This window comes from Eumetopias jubatus, unplaced genomic scaffold (assembly GCF_037043125.1).
Source record: "Eumetopias jubatus isolate StellerSeaLion01/CBP00866 unplaced genomic scaffold, mEumJub1_p1.0 scaffold_9, whole genome shotgun sequence".
In the NCBI taxonomy this organism is placed as follows: domain Eukaryota; kingdom Metazoa; phylum Chordata; class Mammalia; order Carnivora; family Otariidae; genus Eumetopias; species Eumetopias jubatus.
The window spans coordinates 2,329,556-2,349,143 of NW_028274815.1; the positions used below are offsets into that span (position 1 = coordinate 2,329,556).

Below are 19,588 nucleotides of genomic sequence, written 5' to 3' on the forward strand. Positions count from 1 at the left end.
TGTGATGATAGGGTTGTGATCATGGGTGTGATCACCGGGAGTGTGATGACAGGACTGTGATCATGGGGGTGTGACCCAGACTGAACATTTCACTGACGTTCATTCTCTGACAAGCACACGTAGACAGAGGTGACCACTCCTCCGATGGAACACTGGATGCAGCGTCTGAACCCAGGTGGGAGTTGGGGAAGTGGACCAGCAGCCCCTCCCCTGCTCCTCCGAGCTCAGCCCATCTGTGCGCTCGCTAAAGGCACTGATGCCATCTGATCTCCCCAAAGTCGCTGCCGGCCTGCACTGTGTCTTCCCCGCTCCCCCCATGCCAGTCTATCTCCTGGCACTCACGTACATACCGCACTCATGTGCACACGTGTGCGTCTGTCTGCACACATTCCAGACTCACTCTGCACTCCCGCAACCCCTCATGAGATGCAGGGCTCCTGTGCATCTCCTTTTCCTGCAGACGGGGTCTGACACCTCCGTGTGGAGAACAGCAGCCTGGCACCCGTGAAAACACACCACCCGCAAACAAGCGCACAAAGGCCTCCCAGAGCCACAAACGGCACCGACCCCCAGCTCTGCTCCCTTTGCCGCTCCAAGACCCGCTGCTGCCACGGAAACTGCATTGGTCCCAGCTCCACATGTCAGCTCCTAAGCAAATCCCTCTTCAATTCCACTAGTAAAAATTAATGACTCTTTCCTCGGGGGACCCACGGCACGGAGTTCCTAATGATTGCAGTGCATGCCACAGCCTGCCCTGTGTCACTCAAGATGTTTACACTGGGGGTCTCCCCTGGGAGATCACACATGATTCCTTGAGGCCAGGTCCCTAACCCATCAGATTGGCATCCCTGGAGTCTGGCAGGTGCGTGCAGCAGGTGCTTAATAAATACGTGTTGGATTAAACTTATTTAATTGGTATATTTGGCCCAAACAGAAGTGGGTATACAGAGGATAGAGCTCTTTCTCACACATGCACACTTGTGTGCACACACAGAAGTGTTACTACACTAAGTAAAACAATAATTACCGTTGTAAACACCCATACCAACATTATGTTCCCACAGCCCCTTCTAGAAAGGACAGCCTTTTGAATGTGCCAAGGCTTCAGTGCTCTGAGGAGGCTCCCACCCGGTATGGAGGTGAGTACTGCCAAGCCTCGGCCACAACACATGGGCAGCGATGGGCCAGGCAGCCCTGATGGGCGCTGGTGGCATCTCCACCCCCTGGCACTGCACATGACATACGGAGGAGACAGATGCAAGGATAAAGACGTGGAGGGCTCGGGGTACCACCCGGTGTGCACACAGCGCATCCTTACTCAGTCTACGGAAGAAGAAGTTACAAGCCTTCAGCCTAAAGTAAGAAATCAATTAATTTACACTTAAGATTGCTGAATGGAAGTGTATTTACAAAGTTAAAAAGCAACAGGACACTTAAGTGCTCTCCAGCACCTAACTTCACCCTCATCCTGGCAGGGACCTGGCAGCACAGATTTAGATGGAAAGGACACCTGCACACAGGCTCCTTCACGACGTATGCAACGGAGTTTCCATAATGTACCTAATCTGGAGAAGAACTGAGACTGAGAAACAGGAAAGGAAGGCGGGGGGGGGGGGGGGATAAAGCTAGCCATCTATACCATCTTTTCACAAGAAAGCAGGGTTCTGAGTGTGAGCTGCGGCCCCAGGAACAGGAGTGTGCACACAGGCGCGGTCGAGCCTCCAGGCTCGCTGTGGCGTCTGAAACATGCAGAGCCCTACCAGGCCGTGCTGCCGTGGGCCGTGTCGTCCAGGTGACAGAGCAGCTCCAGGCTGTGCGCGGTGCTTGATGAATCGTCAGGGGACTCGTGGCTGCCCGGCTCCAGCTCCTTCGGCATCCTCCACACGGCTGCACACGTCAGGACTTTGCTGTCTGAAGCTGAGCAACAGAGGGTAATGTCAACAGTGTGGTATGTGGCCACAATCCAGACAGCACAGCACATCCACCCAGGCGCAGAGGCAGGGCACACCCACTCTTTAAAATATCTAGCACCGCGGGCCGCCGAGAGCCAGCAGAGCGAGGGGCACTGACCCGGAGCTCGCAAGAACAGCTACGGCTTCCCCACCAGCAGCCGCCTAACCCCTGCCTCCTGTGGTACAACCATCACTCTGTTTCAGAAGAAAATTTAATTTTCCTCAAAATCGATTTCCTTCCGTCCTTCCTCAATAGTTCTTCAAAACAGGGAGCAAAATGAGGGGGTGGATGTGCTGCAGACACAAACACCATGAGTGCAGCTCGGGGCAAAGGTGGACCCAAGGGCAGGAGGGCCCCGCCCACAGGTACTCAGCACCCGGGGAGGGCGCCGCCAGGAGTGTGTGGGATCCCCCCTCCCCCGCCCGATGGGCACACGCGCTATCCTGCCGCCCCTGGCTCTCCAGACAGACAGCAGCCCAGTGCCCGAAGGCACGGCACGGACACAGCGTCTCCCACAGACAACGGTGGCTGGTCACCACCCATCTCAGAGTCCCAACGCTTGATTTTCAAGATGCTCCCGGATTCTGTATTTGCAGAGCACCTTCAAATGCCACCGTGTGGATAAGAAAACTAAGCTTAAAAAAAAAAAACCAAAAAACTAAGCTTAGGTAAGAAAGACCAGGGATACCTGTCTTCAGGGAACATGCCAGGAGCCAGGTCACTACCCCTCTACACAATGTTTCAGTAAGACAAAAAGAGAAATAAAACAAAAAAAATCAGATTTAACATTATGTGATAAAAACTTAATCATGAATTCCTAAACACAAATCCTTTCAAACGTGATTTCCATTTAGTTCCAAGCTGTGTATGTGCTACACTTTCTCTTCTAAAGGCTTTTAGGACATGATGGTAAAACAAGGAACAGGTTTCAACACTAAATCACAGCTGACATTGCGTGAGGACCATAAAGGAAATGCAGAACAAGGGAGAACGCTGCGCATTTCCCATGTGACGTGAGAACATGAGAGGGCCACATCCACACCGGGAAGTGTCCCACTTTTCAGCTCTGTGGCCCTTCCATCCAAACACCAGCTGAGCAGCCAAGCAATCATCAGTGTACACGACGGGCAGATGCCTGGCTTCATAGGCCATCTGATTACCATCATCACCCATGATCAGAGGATGGGTGGGGGGCAGGCTTTCCACCGGGGCTCGTGGATCCCACTCTCACAGGCTGCTGGCCAAGCCATATGTATGTACTTCATTAGCCTTCCCGTTTCACTGAGGAAAATGCAGCATGACCTGGCTTTTCTACACAAGAAACTAATTTTCCTGTGGAACCTTCCAGGCCCCCGGTGTTTCTGCAGCCTGTGAGGCCTCAGTGTCACTCCTAAAATACGAGAATATCCACCTGAAAAGAGGGCTGGCAACACTGAGGCAGAAAGAAGAAATGAAGGCTGAAACATCCTCCCTGTACAGGCACAGATGATATGTGTCTCCCTAAATGACACAAAAAAGAACTACCTAATCTGAATAGGGATGGAGCTACCCAGTATGAGAACTAAGTGCGGCTTCTCTGCAAGGGGAGGTACATACAGCTTGTCTATGGGAGAACAGGCTGGTGGCAGAGTCCCTACAGAACAAACTCCTTCTCTGGGGAACTCTGTTCAGGAAAGTAAGTTTGTCCTTGTAACTTCTTCCTCACGCAGCAAACATAGCAGTTGGGGGTGAGATATTAAATGCTTTCACCTTGAGAACAGTAATTAGACAAGAATGCTTTGCATTGCCGCTTCCAGTTAACACAATACTAGAGGTCCTGACTACTTCGTGTGGTGAGGAAAAAGTAAAGGTGTAAGAATGGGAGAAGAAGAAATTAAAACACCACTACTTGTTAATGACAATGTATGTAGAAAATTTAAGACAGTCTATACCATTAGAAACAAAACAGGGAATTTAGCAAAATCGCTGAACACCAAGGTGATATATAAAAACTAATTGGGTATCTGTTAGATAAGCAAGAAAAATCTAGAAAATTTTAAAAAACATTAATAGTCACATTAAAAAATCAAGTATCCAGGGCACCTGGGTGGCTCAGTCAGTTGAGCGACTGCCTTCGGCTCAGGTCATGATCCTGGAGTCCCAGGATCAAGTTCTGCATTGGGCTCCCTTCTCAGTGGGGAGTCTGCTTCTCCCTCTGACCCTCCCCCCTCTCATGCTCTCTCTCTCACTCTCAAGTAAATAAATAAAATCTTTTAAAAAAATCAAGTATCCAATAAATCTTAAACTAAAGAAGTGCAAGACCTGTACATGGCAGAATGAAGACCACTGCTGAGAGAAAGTAAAGGCCTATACATGGAGGAGTATACCATGTTCATAGACAGCTTCACTGCTGTAAAGGGTCCATGAATTTTTTTTTAAGATTTTATTTATTTATTTGACAGAGAGAGAGACAGCAAGAGAGAGAACACAAGCAGGGGGAGTGGAGAGGGAGAAGCAGGCTTCCCACCAAGCAGAGAGCCCAGTGTGGGACTCGATCCCAGGACCCTGGGATCATGACCTGAGCCAAAGGCAGATGCTTAATGACTGAGCCACACAGGCGTCCCATGGGTCCATGAATCTTAATTAAATTTCCAAAAGGCTTTTTGGGTAGAAGCCAACAACCCACTTCTAAAGTTCTAAAATTGACATGGAAATGTGAACCGCCCACATAGTCAACAAAACAGTCATGAAGAAGAACAAAACTGGCTGATTTACAAATCTGTAATTAATTTGGTACTGGATCACAGATAAATAGACCAGAGAAAGAAAATGCAATGTAGAAACAGATCTTACAAGGATGGTCAGCTGACTTATAACAAAAATGCCACTGCACTGAAGTCGACAAAGGATGGTCTTTTCAGTAAAAGATGTTGCATCAATTGTATATTCATGTGAAAAATGAACTTGTATCCTATCTCACAACATACCCAGAAATCAATTCCAAACAGACTGAAGATTAAAATGTAAAAGACAAAATAATACAAATCTTTTCTATAATACATACTAGAATATCCTCGCAACCTTGGGATAAGCAAAGATTTCTTAAACAGGGCAGAATAAAACACTAATCATAACAGAAAAGACTGGTAACATAGACCACGTTAAAATTAAGAATGTCTATCTACCAAAAGACACTGAACTTCACAAAATTAAAAACTTGGAAAGACACCATGGAAAAAAATGAAACAGGGGGCGCCTGGGTGTCTCAGTCAGTTAAGTGTCTGCCTTCGGCTCAGGTCATGATCTTAGGGTCCTGGGAGGGAGCCCCAGGGCAGGCTCCCTGCTCAGCGGGAGTCTGCTTGTCCGAGACTCTCCCTCTGCTGCTCCCCCTGCTCATTCTCTCTCTCTCTCAAAATAAATAAAATCTTTTTTAAAAAAGAAAAAATAATAAAGCAAAACTGGAATATTCCAATACATATATCTGACAAAGGGCTTATATCCAGAATATATAAAGAACTCTTACAACTTAATAACACAAATAACCCAATTTTTAAAAATGGCAGAAACTGAATCAGACACTTCATAAAAGAAAACATGAATGGTCAGTAATCACCAGAAAGGATGCTCAAGATCAATGGTAACTGGAGAAAGGCAAAATAAAACCAAAATGAGATGTACTACATACCTACTGGAATGGCTAAAATTTAATTTTAAAAGATCAACAATACCAAGTATTGGCAAAGATGTAGAACAATGGGTCTCTTGCAGATTGCTGGACATAGTGTAACACAGTACATTTTGGAAAACGTTTTGGCAGTTGAGCATTCACTTACCAGATAACCCAGTGATTCCTCTCTTAGGAGAGGTTGTCACAAAGTGTGACTTACTGATAACGAGCTTTGTGACCACTCCTGATTTCGGCAGCTAAACCTGGCCCCACAGCAACAGCGGCCTGGAGATGGTATGTGACTGCCAGAAGTCAGGGGTAGCAATTATCATAACGACCAACAAGGCAGCATGCCAGGCACGGAAGGCCAACTGGCCAAGTTGTGGCAACAGATAACAAGAGACAGCATTCCTAGGAGCAAAACAGATGGTCCCTCAACAGAACACTGCCTACCTAATACATGCATGCATATATACATACATACCAATTCAAAGGAAACAGGAATGGATGAGCAGGAGGCTAAGGGAAGTCACCCTATTAAAAGTCATGACCCCTCACCCAACTCTGGTCTGAGAAGATTTCAGACCTAAAAGCCACTGACAGAAAACATGACCAGATCCCCAGGAATTAGGAACCTGTAACACCAGGGCAAGTGTCTACGGTGATGATTAGCCCAGTGTGCACCCAAGAAGACCTACTGCCCCTTAGTTGGTGGTCATACACTGGGCAAAGGGTAATACCCAACAGTTCAAGGCCTACTGAACACAGGGTCTGAGACCTAAAGTGTCCTGTCCGTTAGTAAGGTAGGGACATTAGGGGGCCAGGTAATAAATAAAATCCTAGACAAAGCCTGGTCACAATAGATCTTGTGGGTCTGCAGATCCAGCCAGTGCTCATCTCCATGGTCCATGAGTGTAAAATGGGGCTGACACTGATGCCCCATCCCATCATAAGCAGTGGAGACGTGTGTCTACATTAAGGATCAAGGGCATGGAAGGGCCTTGTTGAATTGGCCATCTGGCCTCTGCACAAAGTCAGTGGGTCCTGGGGAGGGTCTGTGGGCTACTCTAAGCTCAAAAGAGCAGGCACGCTGCTCACAGCTGGAGTGCCAGACCTAAGTCTCTGTGAGAGTAACTCCACCAGCCTCAGGTATGTGACATGTGGACACTGCCCTCCAAATGCCTTTTTTCCTATCCCAATGAAGACAGAGGACTGCAAACCGTCCACAGATCTATGAGAGGAAAACTGCATGTGGTTTTGCTGCAGAGCTGTTAGTGCTCTGGCTTGCTATCATAATATGCTCTAGAGGCATCGGACACCCTGCAGAACCGTGCCTTGAGCCAGGACAGCGATGGCATCACACTGCGTGCAGCAGACCCCAGCAAGTGGGTGGGAGATACCCCACGGAGATTCAGGACCTGGCAACCTGGTGAGGTTTGAGGTCCAGTATTCTGCAGAAGCTGCATCCTACACCCACAAAGGAAGAGGCACAATGCCTGAGGACCTCTTTATCCTAGAGCCGACATGCCCTGCATCTGGGACACCAGGCCAGCCCAGATGCTTGGCAACATGGCAGGCTGCCGGCTGAGTGGGAATAAGGGCCAAAGGGCTCAGCAGCAGGTCAAGCTGAAGATACATGATTTGGAGGATGTGCTGGTGTGGCAGGTGTCAGTGATAGAGAGGGTACGGCAGGGGCTTCCTGGGAAGAATCTTAGGGTTCCAGAGAATCACATGCATTTTAAAACACTGCTGTGGCCATGCTTCTGGGCCCTGACAGGTGGACCAGGGGACACCAAGGGATCAAGTGTCACTCATTCCAGAGCCCCATCATACCCACCAGGACACAGTTAGCCCCACAAGGCACAGGACAACTCCATAGACCGTGGACTCCTGCTATGTGGTTCTATGTCCCCAACACAAGAACACACAGTCCTGGGGAATGTGTACTTCTACATGATACTGTGTCCCTAACACGAGAACCCACGGCCCTGGGAACCAGGAACAAGAGCAGGGCTGAGTCCACTTGCTCTTCCCCCAGGACCCACAGGCCCCTTGTGTTTCCTGTGCCCCTAACTCTGGGCTGCACAGGGTCAAAGGTCCTAATTCCCATGGTGGGGGGGGGTGCGCTTTTCAGGGAACATAGCAGGGATTCCCTCAAGCTACAAGTGACAATGGCCAACATGCCACTGAGATTTTGTGGGTGTTGTTAGGTCGCAATAAGCAGACTTATAAAACCATCTAGCCTCTGGCTATAATCATCTGGGTCTGTGCTTCCACTTAGTAATGAGAAGACAAAGTTGAGTCAGATACAGACGCTGCCCACAAGGACGCCAAACGTGATCGAAGGGTGAAATAATATAAGGACAAGATCAGCAAATGCCTTAAGAGAGATCCAGGTGAAGTGCTGCAGGGAAGAGACTGCCTTCCCACGGGGAGGGGATTATTTAGCTGCAGCCCCAAAGGGGACTGGGGCACGTGGAAATTGATACAAGGCTTTCCACAGGTAGGATTAAGGACCCAGTGGCTTTGGAGGATAGAGAAGGCCAAGAGCTCAATTTGGGACATGGTAAAACGAAGGAAAGCCACGGGAAATGAGGCTTGACGCCGTACTGGGATGGACCAGGAAGGGTCCTGAGGACTAGCTGAGGGCTGTGGAGGGTCTGCTCCACACATAACAGGGTGGAAGCTGACAACTCTGAGTGAGGACACGGTGCCTGGCAGGGAGAGGACACATTCCATCAATGCAAAAGCACCAGGCCCAGCGCCGTGCTGGAGAGCAGACGATCTGGCGTCAGTGTGTAAGAGAGGCCAAATCAGGAAAGAGGCTTGCAGCCAGGACACGGGTCAGGAGCATTACACACTGGCAAGACAGGGTCATGGCCACAAAACCCCCAGGCAGACAGCGGGAAAAGATGACCCTCAGTCTCTGTTCTAGAAGCCCTGGATGCGCACTCCTGCCGTGTGGCTCTCACGCTGGCCGGAAGGCACACAGCCTCCAGAACTGCCATGGCCCAGCACGGGGTCCACAAGGCACAGAGACGCTAAGGGCGCAGCGCTTTCAGACCCTGTTCCATTTGCACCGTGCACGGGGCCTGAGGAAATGGTGAGTGAAGGCTCTCCAGGGTGGGCAAACGAGGGAGCTGCCGAACACAACTGGGGACGTGCCATGGGGCGGGGAGGCCAGGGTGGCTCCGACCAGGCAGGTCACACCTGCATAAATAAACAGTGACGGGAATGACAACTTGTCGGCAGCACACAAGTCCATGTAAGACAAAAAGAAAACTGCACTAGGTATGCTTGCAAATTGCAGAGAACCGTACATTTTTCTGAAAATTGGTGAATAAAAGGAAAAAAGTGAGGAAATTTCTAGCATATGGAAAATTTATCTGGATTTTCTGAAAGATTATAAAGTTTTGTTACCAGAACTTACTATGAAAATTTGATGGGTCCAAAGTGAATCCAAAGTTCCTTATTGAGAAACGTAACCCCTAGAAATCACCCTGAGAAAGACCAGAAAGTGACATCGTGTGTACTCTGGGCACCCGCCAACATCACCCACCCTAGAAATGCGCAAAGCTGCAAAATCTGCTGCATGAAGAGTGCGCTTTAGGTCCAAGGAACACGGTAGGCATTATCAGAAACTCTCCAAATCCTCAGAAGCAGATGAAATTGAAGGTAAACAGTACTGAGTAAGAAATGCTGGAGTTTGCCCATCGAGACATGCAAATTGGTTCTGAAACTCGGAGGATTTCCATATCTGCATGAGTCTCAACAGAGCATTCAACGCAAATCCAGCAGCTATCAAAGAAACTAAGGTGCTTTTAAGAAGGAAACCCCGATCGTTAGAAGGAAATGCTGTAATAACCAGCAAGGCATTCCACTTTCCTGTCTATGTCTGAGTGCATCCTGAAGGGAGGTCCTGTAGTGCCCAGATCACTTGTAATGACCTCGAGCCCCAGGAGCCCTGGGAGGGCAGGCCCGCCATCTGCAAGAAAGCAAGCTCACGGTGCAAACCACGGAGAACTCAGCCACGTGAGCGAGAAGGGAAGGCCCACGCCACGCGCAAGGAACCTCGCCCCTCCGTTCTGTGAACCAGGAGACTGAGGCCCATGAAGTTAACCGGCTGCCCCACGCTCTCGTGGGTCATCAGTGCCAGAGTCAGACAGGAAACGCGGTGGCCTGACTCGTCAACAGTCCATGGCTTCAGAAGAGAAAATACCACATTGTGTCCTGAAGGCCAACTGGAGGCCACTGTCTGTTTTTCACATGGAGCACGCAAGCTGAAGGCACTTAATGAGATAAAAAGATAATCGGGGCCAATGAATGGAAGAGGCCCGCCTGAGCCTGCCAACTGTGCCCGCGGAGTGTGCTGCCCACTGTAAGGGATTACTGAGTCCAGGCTTAGAGGAATTCAAAGGAGATTAGGGCCTTTGTAAGCCTGAATAGCTGCTCCAGCCAGCTCAGCTAAAGGGCTAACAGTGCGCAGGCTGGGGATATAATCTGATCCCCAGCCGGATGGGGAGGAGGCTTCGGCCGGGCACTGGGAGCAGGATGCAGTGGGCGCATTCGAAATCCGAGGGCTATTTTTAGAGTTCAACCATCTCTGCGTCTGGCACAGGCTGAGAAGAATGAAGAGCAATCCAGCTCCACTAAGCAGTCACCTGGGACAGGGAGAGCTTGGAGCTGTGCCTAAAAAATGCCTTTCTACCCTGGCCTTCACATGCTTTAGGGCACACCATGTATAAATCATAGACCCCGGTGCACAGGAGGGCAGACTGACGACGGAGCAGGGTCTGGCCTGTTCCTCGTCTCCCAGCACCGGTGTGACAGCTCCTACACCCCGAGGAGCTCTGAGCTCCCTGACCACAAGGACACGGATGGGTCGGGGAGGGGGACTGGCCGTGACCTCCAGAGACAAGGCAGGCACAGGAACCAAGGGCCGATCAGAGCATGTTAGCCCAGGCGGCTCTCTGGCAGTGGGTAAAGGGAAAAGAGACCCAGTCAGGCGCCCCAGTACCCCCTGATCTATGTAACTGGCATGACTTGGCCCTGGGCAGAAACCCGCCTTCAGTCACCAGTGAAGAGCCCCCACCTCCCATGCAGGGCTTAACCTAGGACAGGTTCGCAGACCCATAGCCCCTGCTCTTAGGGGGACCCAGGCCCCCTTGAGGAAGGACCCTATAACACTGCTGCAGAATAGACAAGGTTTTCCTCCAACCCTTCCCTAGGTGTAGGACGGTAGCACCACGGGAAAGGGACGGAAGGCTCCAGACCTGCGAGAGCCCATGATGAGCCCAAAACCAGCCCACCATGGACTTGTGGCCCCAATCCACCTCAAAAAGGGCTGGTGGACCAACCTGCAGCAATCACCAGATTCCCGAACGTATCAAGGGAAAGGGCAGGTAGGGGCGGGCAGGATCCCACCTACAGCAGAGCCAATAATGATGGGAAGCACGAAGGAAGCCCCCGGAAGTCCCCTTCCCTCTCAGAATGGTCACCAAAGGCAACTCTGCAACACCAGTGGGAATGGAGAGCTTGGATCACCATCAAAGTCTTGAAAGATGCTAGCATGCTGATTTTTATCAGATCCCACGGAGTTCCTGCTTGGGCCTGTGCAGCAGGCAGAAGTTCTTGGAGAACGACAGTGGATCATGACAAACTTCATCAGTGACACCAAGTGCTGCCATCTGACGTGCTGGTGCCAGGGACGCACAACAACGCAGCCCCTGGCTTCTGAGACACGGATCAGGGGAGAACATTTTCTCCCAGAACCAGTTTGGAGGGGTCGCCAGCAGACAGGTCCATCAGCAGCCGGGACAACAGTTCCTGCCCTGGCAAGCCCACATCGGCGCTCACAGCTCCCCACCAGAACCTCATCCAGAGTGGGCACACCTTGCCCCAAATCCAGCCCCCACCCCCACCCTGCCCATTTCTATAAGGCCAGGAGCTAAGAATGGTGTGCACTTCAAAGGAGACATGACAGGAAAGGGCAGTCTATGACAGCAGGACTGACTGGCCCACAAAGCCCGCAATCCTTGCGCCCTGACCCTTCCTGGCTCAGAGCATGCTCACATGTGCCCTTCACACCCTGCTCTGTGATAAACCACTGGGCTCCACTGCAATGGGGTCCCGTGAGTGGTGTGCGGTGAGGGTGTCCAGGGAGCTCAGCCCCCGAACGGGCCCCAGACCCTTGTCTCTCTACAACCCTGCTGCCTCAGCCTGGCAACAACCTTCCTGTGGCGCTGACACAGAACTGGTGCTGAGGCTTCCTGCCCACACAGCTCGGTGTGTGAGACCTCACGCCCAGGCTGGCATTCTGGTTCCCTCCACAGGCCGCTGCATGGCCCCTCTGCACCCTGCCCACAGCCCCAGGGGTCTCATTCCCTCCACACTCCAGGGTACACCACGCCCTGCTGTGACTGCTGTGACCACCTGACACCAAGGGTGGCCTACTGCCTGCCCAGGACTGCCCCCTGCTGTCCAGCCACGTGCCCAGGACTGCACCCCACTGTCCAGCCACGTGCACCCCCACCGTCCAGTGGCATGAGCCCCCCTTCCCCTACTGCCCTCCCCTGCTGTCCTGCCACGTGCGCCCCCTCCCCTGCCATCCAGCGGCATGTACCACCCCCCCAACGTCTGGCCATGTGCGCCCCCCTTCCCCTACCCCCTCCCGCCATCTGGCCTTAGCACCCCACCTTCCCTGGACGTCCAGCGGCGTGCACCCCCTCCCCTGCCGTCCAGCAGCATGTGCCCCCACTCATGTCCAGCGGTGTGCACCCAGCCCCTCCCCTGATGTCCCGTAGCGTGAGCCATGCCTTCTCCAGCACGGTCTGCACCCACTCCCTCCACTTTCCCTCCTTGGGTCCCCGACTGAGTCCTAGGTGCCAGAGCAAGTCACCTTACACCAGGTATGAGTCAGTCCTTCTACCACAGTTACTCATTCCTCATATCTAACTTCCCTATTTGCCCTGCTAGCTGGTTTCCCCCTCATGACCCAGATGGCACCCGGTGAGCTCACCCAAACGCTGTGTCGCAGGGAGAGTGAAAGGCAGGTGCACAGGGTGGGGAGAAAGGCTGTGGAACACTCCAGTGCCACCGCCTAAGGGACATTCCCAAGTGTCCAGCCGTCTGGGCCACGTTGCAGTGTCTTCACCACTAGGAGGCCCAACTTTTGGTGGCCCTCTTCAACCTGGGAGGCAATAGATGACATGCTGACTGTGGCGCTCTAACCCAACGACCTGTCTGGCTGACACCTACGTGGAGCTTGAACCAAGAGGCATTCTGCTGGAGGTCCAGGCACGGGGCCCCGCTGGTGCTTGCAGTTTCCAGGCCAAACAAGACCGTAGTATAGAGCCTCCGGTGAGCCCCATGGCAGGGTCCCAGGCCAGACCTAGAATCCTGTGCCCAAGCAGTGCCTGCTTACACGTGGCATCACTCTGCTGTCAGGAAACGGCTCCTGGCTGGCTCCTGGACCCTGGTGGGCAGGACTGGACCCTGATCGTGGGAGGCAGATACTGTGCGCCGAGTCCTGCACATCACAGCATGCGTGTCATCTGATCCACCACGCCATCAGGGGGGAGGGCAGACACATCCAACATCAAGTGGGAATTCTGTGCATTCCAAACAAAACTGGGCCCAAGCAGGTCCTGAAAGCAGAGCAGGTTCCTAATCCGGTGGTTGCACTGGCTCTGCTCTGGGGATAATCCTCTGATCGCAAGGGAGGAACACCTGCCCTGAGCTTACAGACAGCCCTGCCCAGACACGGCACCAACAGGAGGTACCCCGTGCAGCAGTATCTGAAAGGAGAGCATATGCCCGCTGGTCCACGCTGCCCAGGTGTGCGGATGGTCAGAGATACAACTGCATCAGCGTCTGGATGGTGGCTTCCATCGTGGCTCCAAGATCAGGCTTGGCAAGAAGACAGCAAAAGCAAAGCAAGGAAGTCTGGACTTCTGAGAGTGGTGGACTGCTGAGAAGCAGCAGAGTGTGAGTGCACCTTCCCCACATGAACACTCACCATGGCATCTCAACTACGAGGGACCTGCTGCACAAATGCCGGCCATTCCCCCATGCCCAAGCTGCTAGGTTCCTAGAACACCACCACATGCGGGTGCGAGCTGCTCAGGGGAGAAGATCCGTGTCACACCAGCAGCCCCGTTTGGCCTGAACTCCCCATCTGCTGTATGAAATGCCCTCTTTCTGAAACACCTGGTGTGGTCTCTTGATCCTGACGGATAAACTCACCCCAATATCTCTAAGGACGGTGGTATCATTCACTGACGAGTAGTAGAGAAAGAACAGAGTTTTGGATTGTGCTGCTCCTGAGATGCCCAGGAGAGATCTCGGTAACAGGGCCACAATGAGGTCTGATGTCTATATGTGAAGCCCAGGAAAGAAGTGAAGGGTTTAAGATTATTTTTCTCATGGGGACACCAGGGTGGCTCAGTTGGTTAAGCGTCTAACTCTTGCTTTCAGCTCATGCCATAATCTCAGGGTTGTGAGATCGAGCCCCGCATCGGGCTCCACACTCAGCAGGGAGTCTGCTTGAGGTTCTCTCTCTCCCTCTGCCCCTCTCCCTGTTTGTGCACACTCTCTCTCAAATAAATAAATAAATCTTTTTTCAAAAAGATTATTTTTCTCTTCCACTATGTTTTTCAACAGTTTCTTTCATTTATCAAATTCATAGATTCTGGGACTTCTGATTCTAACAATACGGCTAATTAAGCATCTTGAAAAAAATTATGTTTCTATAAAACATTTATCTCTATTTTTAAATGCACAGTTGTGCTTTCAGGAAAACAAAGCAATATGATCAGAAGCAAAAACTAAAGCCGTTGTTGAAGCCAGAAATGTAAGCTACGGCTGCCCTTTCCGTATTGGTCTCCACTGGGAATCTACAGACCACACAGTGAACGGGAAATAGGCATGAGGCCCACAAAAGGTAGAGCATCGGGACTGGAACCCTTACAAAAGTCTAGACTCCCAAAGGGCCACTTTCTCAGTAAAAGAATGAGCTGATACAGAGACACATCAAGAGCGCGTGTTTGTCTCAGCCATGGCTCGGAGCAGACAGCAGTCTACCCGGGAACCTGTATCCTGCTCTGGTCCTCACAGAAGTCTGCGTTTGAATTTACACTGCTGGTACCCTGGACCGGGAAATCCTTGGCCAAGAATTTAACTAGAAGTCCTAGTCGTTGGCAGCCCCAGGCATTTTCCAGAGGAGGCAAACTCTCCAGAAGAATGCACCCCCAGGCCAGGCCCTCAGGATTCCTACAGCTTTGGAGCAGCCTAGTAAGGGGCTTGTCCTAAAACAGGGTGAAATTCACACTGACTGCAGTGCCTCTGAGTGAGAGCCGGCCAGAAGAAGGAACCCCAGAGTGAGAATGCCGATGACTTCAGACATGAGAATCTTTAAATTACCCAAAGAAATGAAAGCTCGAATAAAAAATGATCAAGCCAAAAAAACCACCAAAATTTACCAGGAATGTTTTTAAAAGAACAAAATAAAATGCCTAGAAATAAAATTTATAACTGTTGAAATAAACATCTCAGTTGGCAATTTTATAGCAGATTAGAAACAACTGGAAGAATTAAGCACTGGGAACGAAGGTGCGAAGGAAGTGCCAGAGGGCGGCAGACAGGTACAGACACGGAGACGTGCCGGGGCACGGAGTCCTGCCCCCCGCCCCGGGGCACAGGGGGAGGCAGAGGCTGTGGGAGAGCTCGGGGGCCGGTCCACACACCCAGAAGGATTCTGTGGTCAGACAGCTTACCAGTGTCTGAGTGCTTTCTTCGATGTATTGAGACTGAAACTGGATATTGCAGATGACATTTTATGGGAATAATTTATGTGAGAAGAGGGTGAGACAGAAGCGGAAGACTCAGCTCAGGGACAATGCCTGGATCCCACGTCGGGGACGGACTCATGAAAACGGTAAGAAGTGAGGGGCGGCTAGAACGTGTAACGAGCACTGTGCACTCACTATGTGCCGATCTCCAAAGTGCTTCCCGAGTACTAACTTGTTTATCCGCCTCAGAGCCTTAAAACGCAGGGACACGGGCGCCTGGGTGGCTCAGTTGGTGAAGCAACTGCCTTCGGCTCAGGTCATGATCCTGGAGTCCCGGGATCGAGTCCCACATAGGGCTCCCTGCTCGGCAGGGAGTCTGCTTCTCCCTCTGACCCTCTCCCCTCTCGTGCTCTCTACCTCTCATTCTCTCTCTCTCAAATAAATAAATCTTTAAAAAAAAAAAAAACGCAGGGACACCCCCACTAACCCAGGCATTTTTATGGTTTCCCCTCTTTTATTTTGTTTTAAACATTTTATTTATTTATTTGAAAGAGAGAGAGAGCATGAGCAGGGGGAGGGGCAGAGGACATCTCAAGCAGACTCCACACTCAGCGCAGAGCCTGATGCAGGGCTCAATCCCACAACCCTGAGATCATGACCTGAGCTGAAACCAGGAGGTGGACAGTCAACCGACTGAGGCATCCAGGCACCCCTGGTTTCCCTTCTTTTTAATCAAGTGACCAAAGTGCATGGGATGGGTAAGGTCCTCCCTGGTGGTCAGAGAAGACACATCACCTGGATCGTGGTAATGCGCAGGGTCACCTGGATCGGCAGGCCCTGACCCACGTCTGCACCCGCCTTCTACTGGCTGTACAACCTTGGAGAAGTAACTCACCTTCCTGCGGGCTGACACCTCTGTAACCTCAGGGACTGTGGCGAGGAAGCCAGGCGGTTGAAGGAAAGCACATTTAAAGGGTCGGCTCGGACACAGACAGCAGCACCTCCTCTCTCATTCTGGGTCTGAAAGCAAGTGTCTGAGGCTCCCGACAGGACAGGCCCACCAGGGGGGTGGAGCCACGTAGCACAGACAGGTGAGGTCTCCGTGAACGCCCCTCATCCCAGAGCGCAGCCCAGCACCCTGCCCAGCACCCTGCCCTCCTAGGAGCTCCTGGCATTGTCCTCCCTCACGCTTCCTGAGCATCCCCAGATCATGTGCAAGTGTAGCAGGACTTCCCCCAGCCCCACCACCATGTCCCCCAGGCCCTGCAGACCCACGTCCTTGGACCCATGGCCCCATGCTGCCCCTGGGCACCAGGGCTGCCGCTCAGAGCCTCATCCAAGGGTCGGCTTCTCAGCAGCTGCCGCAAGGAACATGCCTCCACCCCCACACCAGCTCCCAGCGAGGCTGCCCACAGCCATCCCCTCCATCCACAGCCCTGCCTAGCAGGACACTTGGCACCAGCACCCTGGCAGGACATAGTCAGGCCCAGCCCACCCTCTCCATCCTGCTCGCCAAGCCCGCAGCTAGGCCAGGGCTGCCTCTCTAGGGGGCGCTGGGCTCTGTCCCGGACCTGGGTCATCATCTGGCTACCAGAGAGGTCTGCTCGCCTCAAGAACCCAACTACAGAGACCCGGCTCTCTCCAGCGACTGAGCCCTCGGAAGCTGTGGCTCCACGCCTGTGCCAGTGCCCTGAGGGCTGCCAGGAGGGGGTGCCTGCACAGCATGACCCCAGCCTCACCCCCCGCCTGATGGCCTCATGGCCAACCACGCGGAGCACCCCGGTGCCTCCAGGAGAACTCTGCGCTGATAGTGCGTTAACTTGCAGTCCACGTGCAGCCACTCATTTCTCAGGACTACAAAAAAGGCAACATGACACTTGCTTGGCATCCCAGTGTTTGCTTTCTGGACAGGGACCATCCACATTCCTATTAAAACGGAGAACGCGGTGATTCATCAGCATTAGCTAGAGCAAAAATGGCATGCAGTACCTTCAGCGATGGGTTTCTGAAATCACCATTATAAACTATGCTGGCACCCACTCATGTCAGAAATTAATTAGTACCCTCAAAACACCTTCATACCTTCATTCTTCGATAATGCAATGATTTGCTGATTGATGTGTTTAGTTTTCTACTACATGCCCCAAGCTAAAGCATCAAAAGCTCCCTCCTAAAAATACCAGTGCACACAGCTTCTACATAGAAATACTTAGCGTGTTCAGTAAGCGCTGGGGATGAGTGGGAAGAGTCTAAACGTGTGGAGTGCGCAGGGGGCGGCTCCGAGCCATGGCCTCGGTGCAGCGTGACTGCAGACGGGCGCCAGGGTCCGCTCTCTGGCTCTGAGAGGACGGAGGAGGCGGAAAGTGGAGCATATTCATGACACCCCCATGAAATACGGGGTGCTGCGCGGTAGAGGGAGGGCAGGGAGGACGCAGCGGCCACAGATCTGCGGACGACGGGCACACACAGCCAACATGACCACAACGGCCGCGCCGTATGCACGCGGCACGGGGACTCCAGAGCTGCCCCACCACACGCCCCGCGGTCTCCTGTCACCGTGCTCCGGGTCCTGGGATCAAAGCGGTGGCAGGACCGGCTCACTGGGGGTCCTAGAGCCACCGTCTGCTAGGAGCTTGCCGTGAGGAGGGGGACAAAGCACAGGGCATCCTGGCTCATGCTCCTCTAGGAGTTACCCTCAAACAGGAAAGGCAAGTGTTGTGCTTCACTCTTCTCTTGGGGCGGCCGGGGAGGGTAACGAGGGAGAATTCGGCCATAATTCCAGTACTTTCTCTTCCCACGTTGTCCCCGGCAAACACTTGGCTACCACGGCATTTGCACAGGCCCTCCTCCCCCACCCAAGGTGTGCCATGGGCCTTTATCACCCACGTCAACCTTGTCTACGGACAAGCAGACACCCCTGCTGCCCACAGGCCGGACAGCCCACCTGCTCCTGTCTCCCCTCCCTGCGCTGCACCAGTTAAGGTCATCCTGCTGCGTGGCTAGGACGAGGAGTCACCAGGCCACCGATGGACGGACACCATCTCCTCACCCATCTGTCCTTATTCACCTGTGGTCGGCTCCCCCGCTGGAATCTGAGCTGCAGGACGGTGGGGCCGTGGCTGTCTGACTCACTGCACCTGCCTGGTAGGCTGGAAAGGTCAGCAGATGCTTGCTGGGGAAGTCAGCTTGCTTTTCCAAGTCAGGGCAAATGTCCCATCTGACTTTACTATTAGCAAGCAAGCCCTTTGGGAAGACCACCTAGCATGGCTCCTTGAATACAACATGGGCTCAGCAGGGTGACTGGATGTGCCTCCTCCAGCCCCTGAGATGAATGCAGCTCAGCTCTGCGCCCAGGGCCAGAGTGCTAAGGTCGCGTGCTCCCTGCTGCCTGCAAGGGCCCTTCTGGCTTCCAGGTCACTGCAGCCCCACTGGGTGCCCCCAAGTCATTCCTAGGAGCCACCTGCATGGTGGGCACTGCCCCCTTTCCTTGGCCCCTTCTTCCTGGTTCATGCACATTCTGTCACTTTTCTCCTGCTCCAGGTGCTGCACACAGCTGTGGGGCTGCTTCCTGCACAAGGAACCCAGCAGAGGGACAGGCAAAGTGTCCCTGCATGTGCCCCTCCACCAGGACACAAACACGCCCCCCACGCAGCAACCCTATGCTGGCCCCAGGACGGGGATCCTCTCCTGTGTGTGTGCATCTGACTCCTCATCTGCAATAGTGGTTGGCTTACAATAATTAGTACAAAAATCCACCCAACTTGAAAACTCGGGAAAGTACATTTGTCTACTGTCCCACAAGTGCCCTCCAGTTGGCGGTGGGCCTGCCCCTGCTCCTGACGTCCTGTCAGCCAGGAGGCCAGGGGGTGTCTACAGACATCACCAGCCCCGGTGGCCGGCCTTGAGGGGTAAGGAGAGGGTAAAGAGCAACTCTAAGAAAAGGAAATCATGAAGCACGAAACAGACTCGCAACTGGTCCCCAGCAAAGTATCTTCTTTATGAAAAGGAAAAATAAAACAAAATGACAACAAAAGGCAAATGGAAGGGAGCAGTTCGAGTGACAAGAAAAAAAATGAGGAAGAGTTCAGAAATCAAGTCCTCTGCTCCAAACAGTCGCTGTGACCCAACCGATAAGCACCTACTGTGCGTGCTGTCGACCTCAGGGAGCGTGACCTCATGTGCCTCAAGGACATTCTCATTA

The 19,588-nt window shown here is 52.5% G+C and overlaps 1 protein-coding gene across 4 annotated transcripts in view; it reads right to left on the bottom strand.

The window, feature by feature from the left end:
- EIPR1 (EARP complex and GARP complex interacting protein 1) overlaps nt 1-19,588 on the bottom strand; it is a 135,712-nt gene that overhangs the window by 39,862 nt on the left and 76,262 nt on the right. For all 4 annotated transcript variants that reach the window (XM_028099498.2, XM_028099497.2, XM_028099499.2 and 1 more), the window contains one exon: nt 1,761-1,917. In XM_028099498.2, the coding sequence (XP_027955299.2) occupies nt 1,761-1,917 (157 nt within the window). The remainder of the gene's footprint in view (nt 1-1,760; nt 1,918-19,588) is intronic.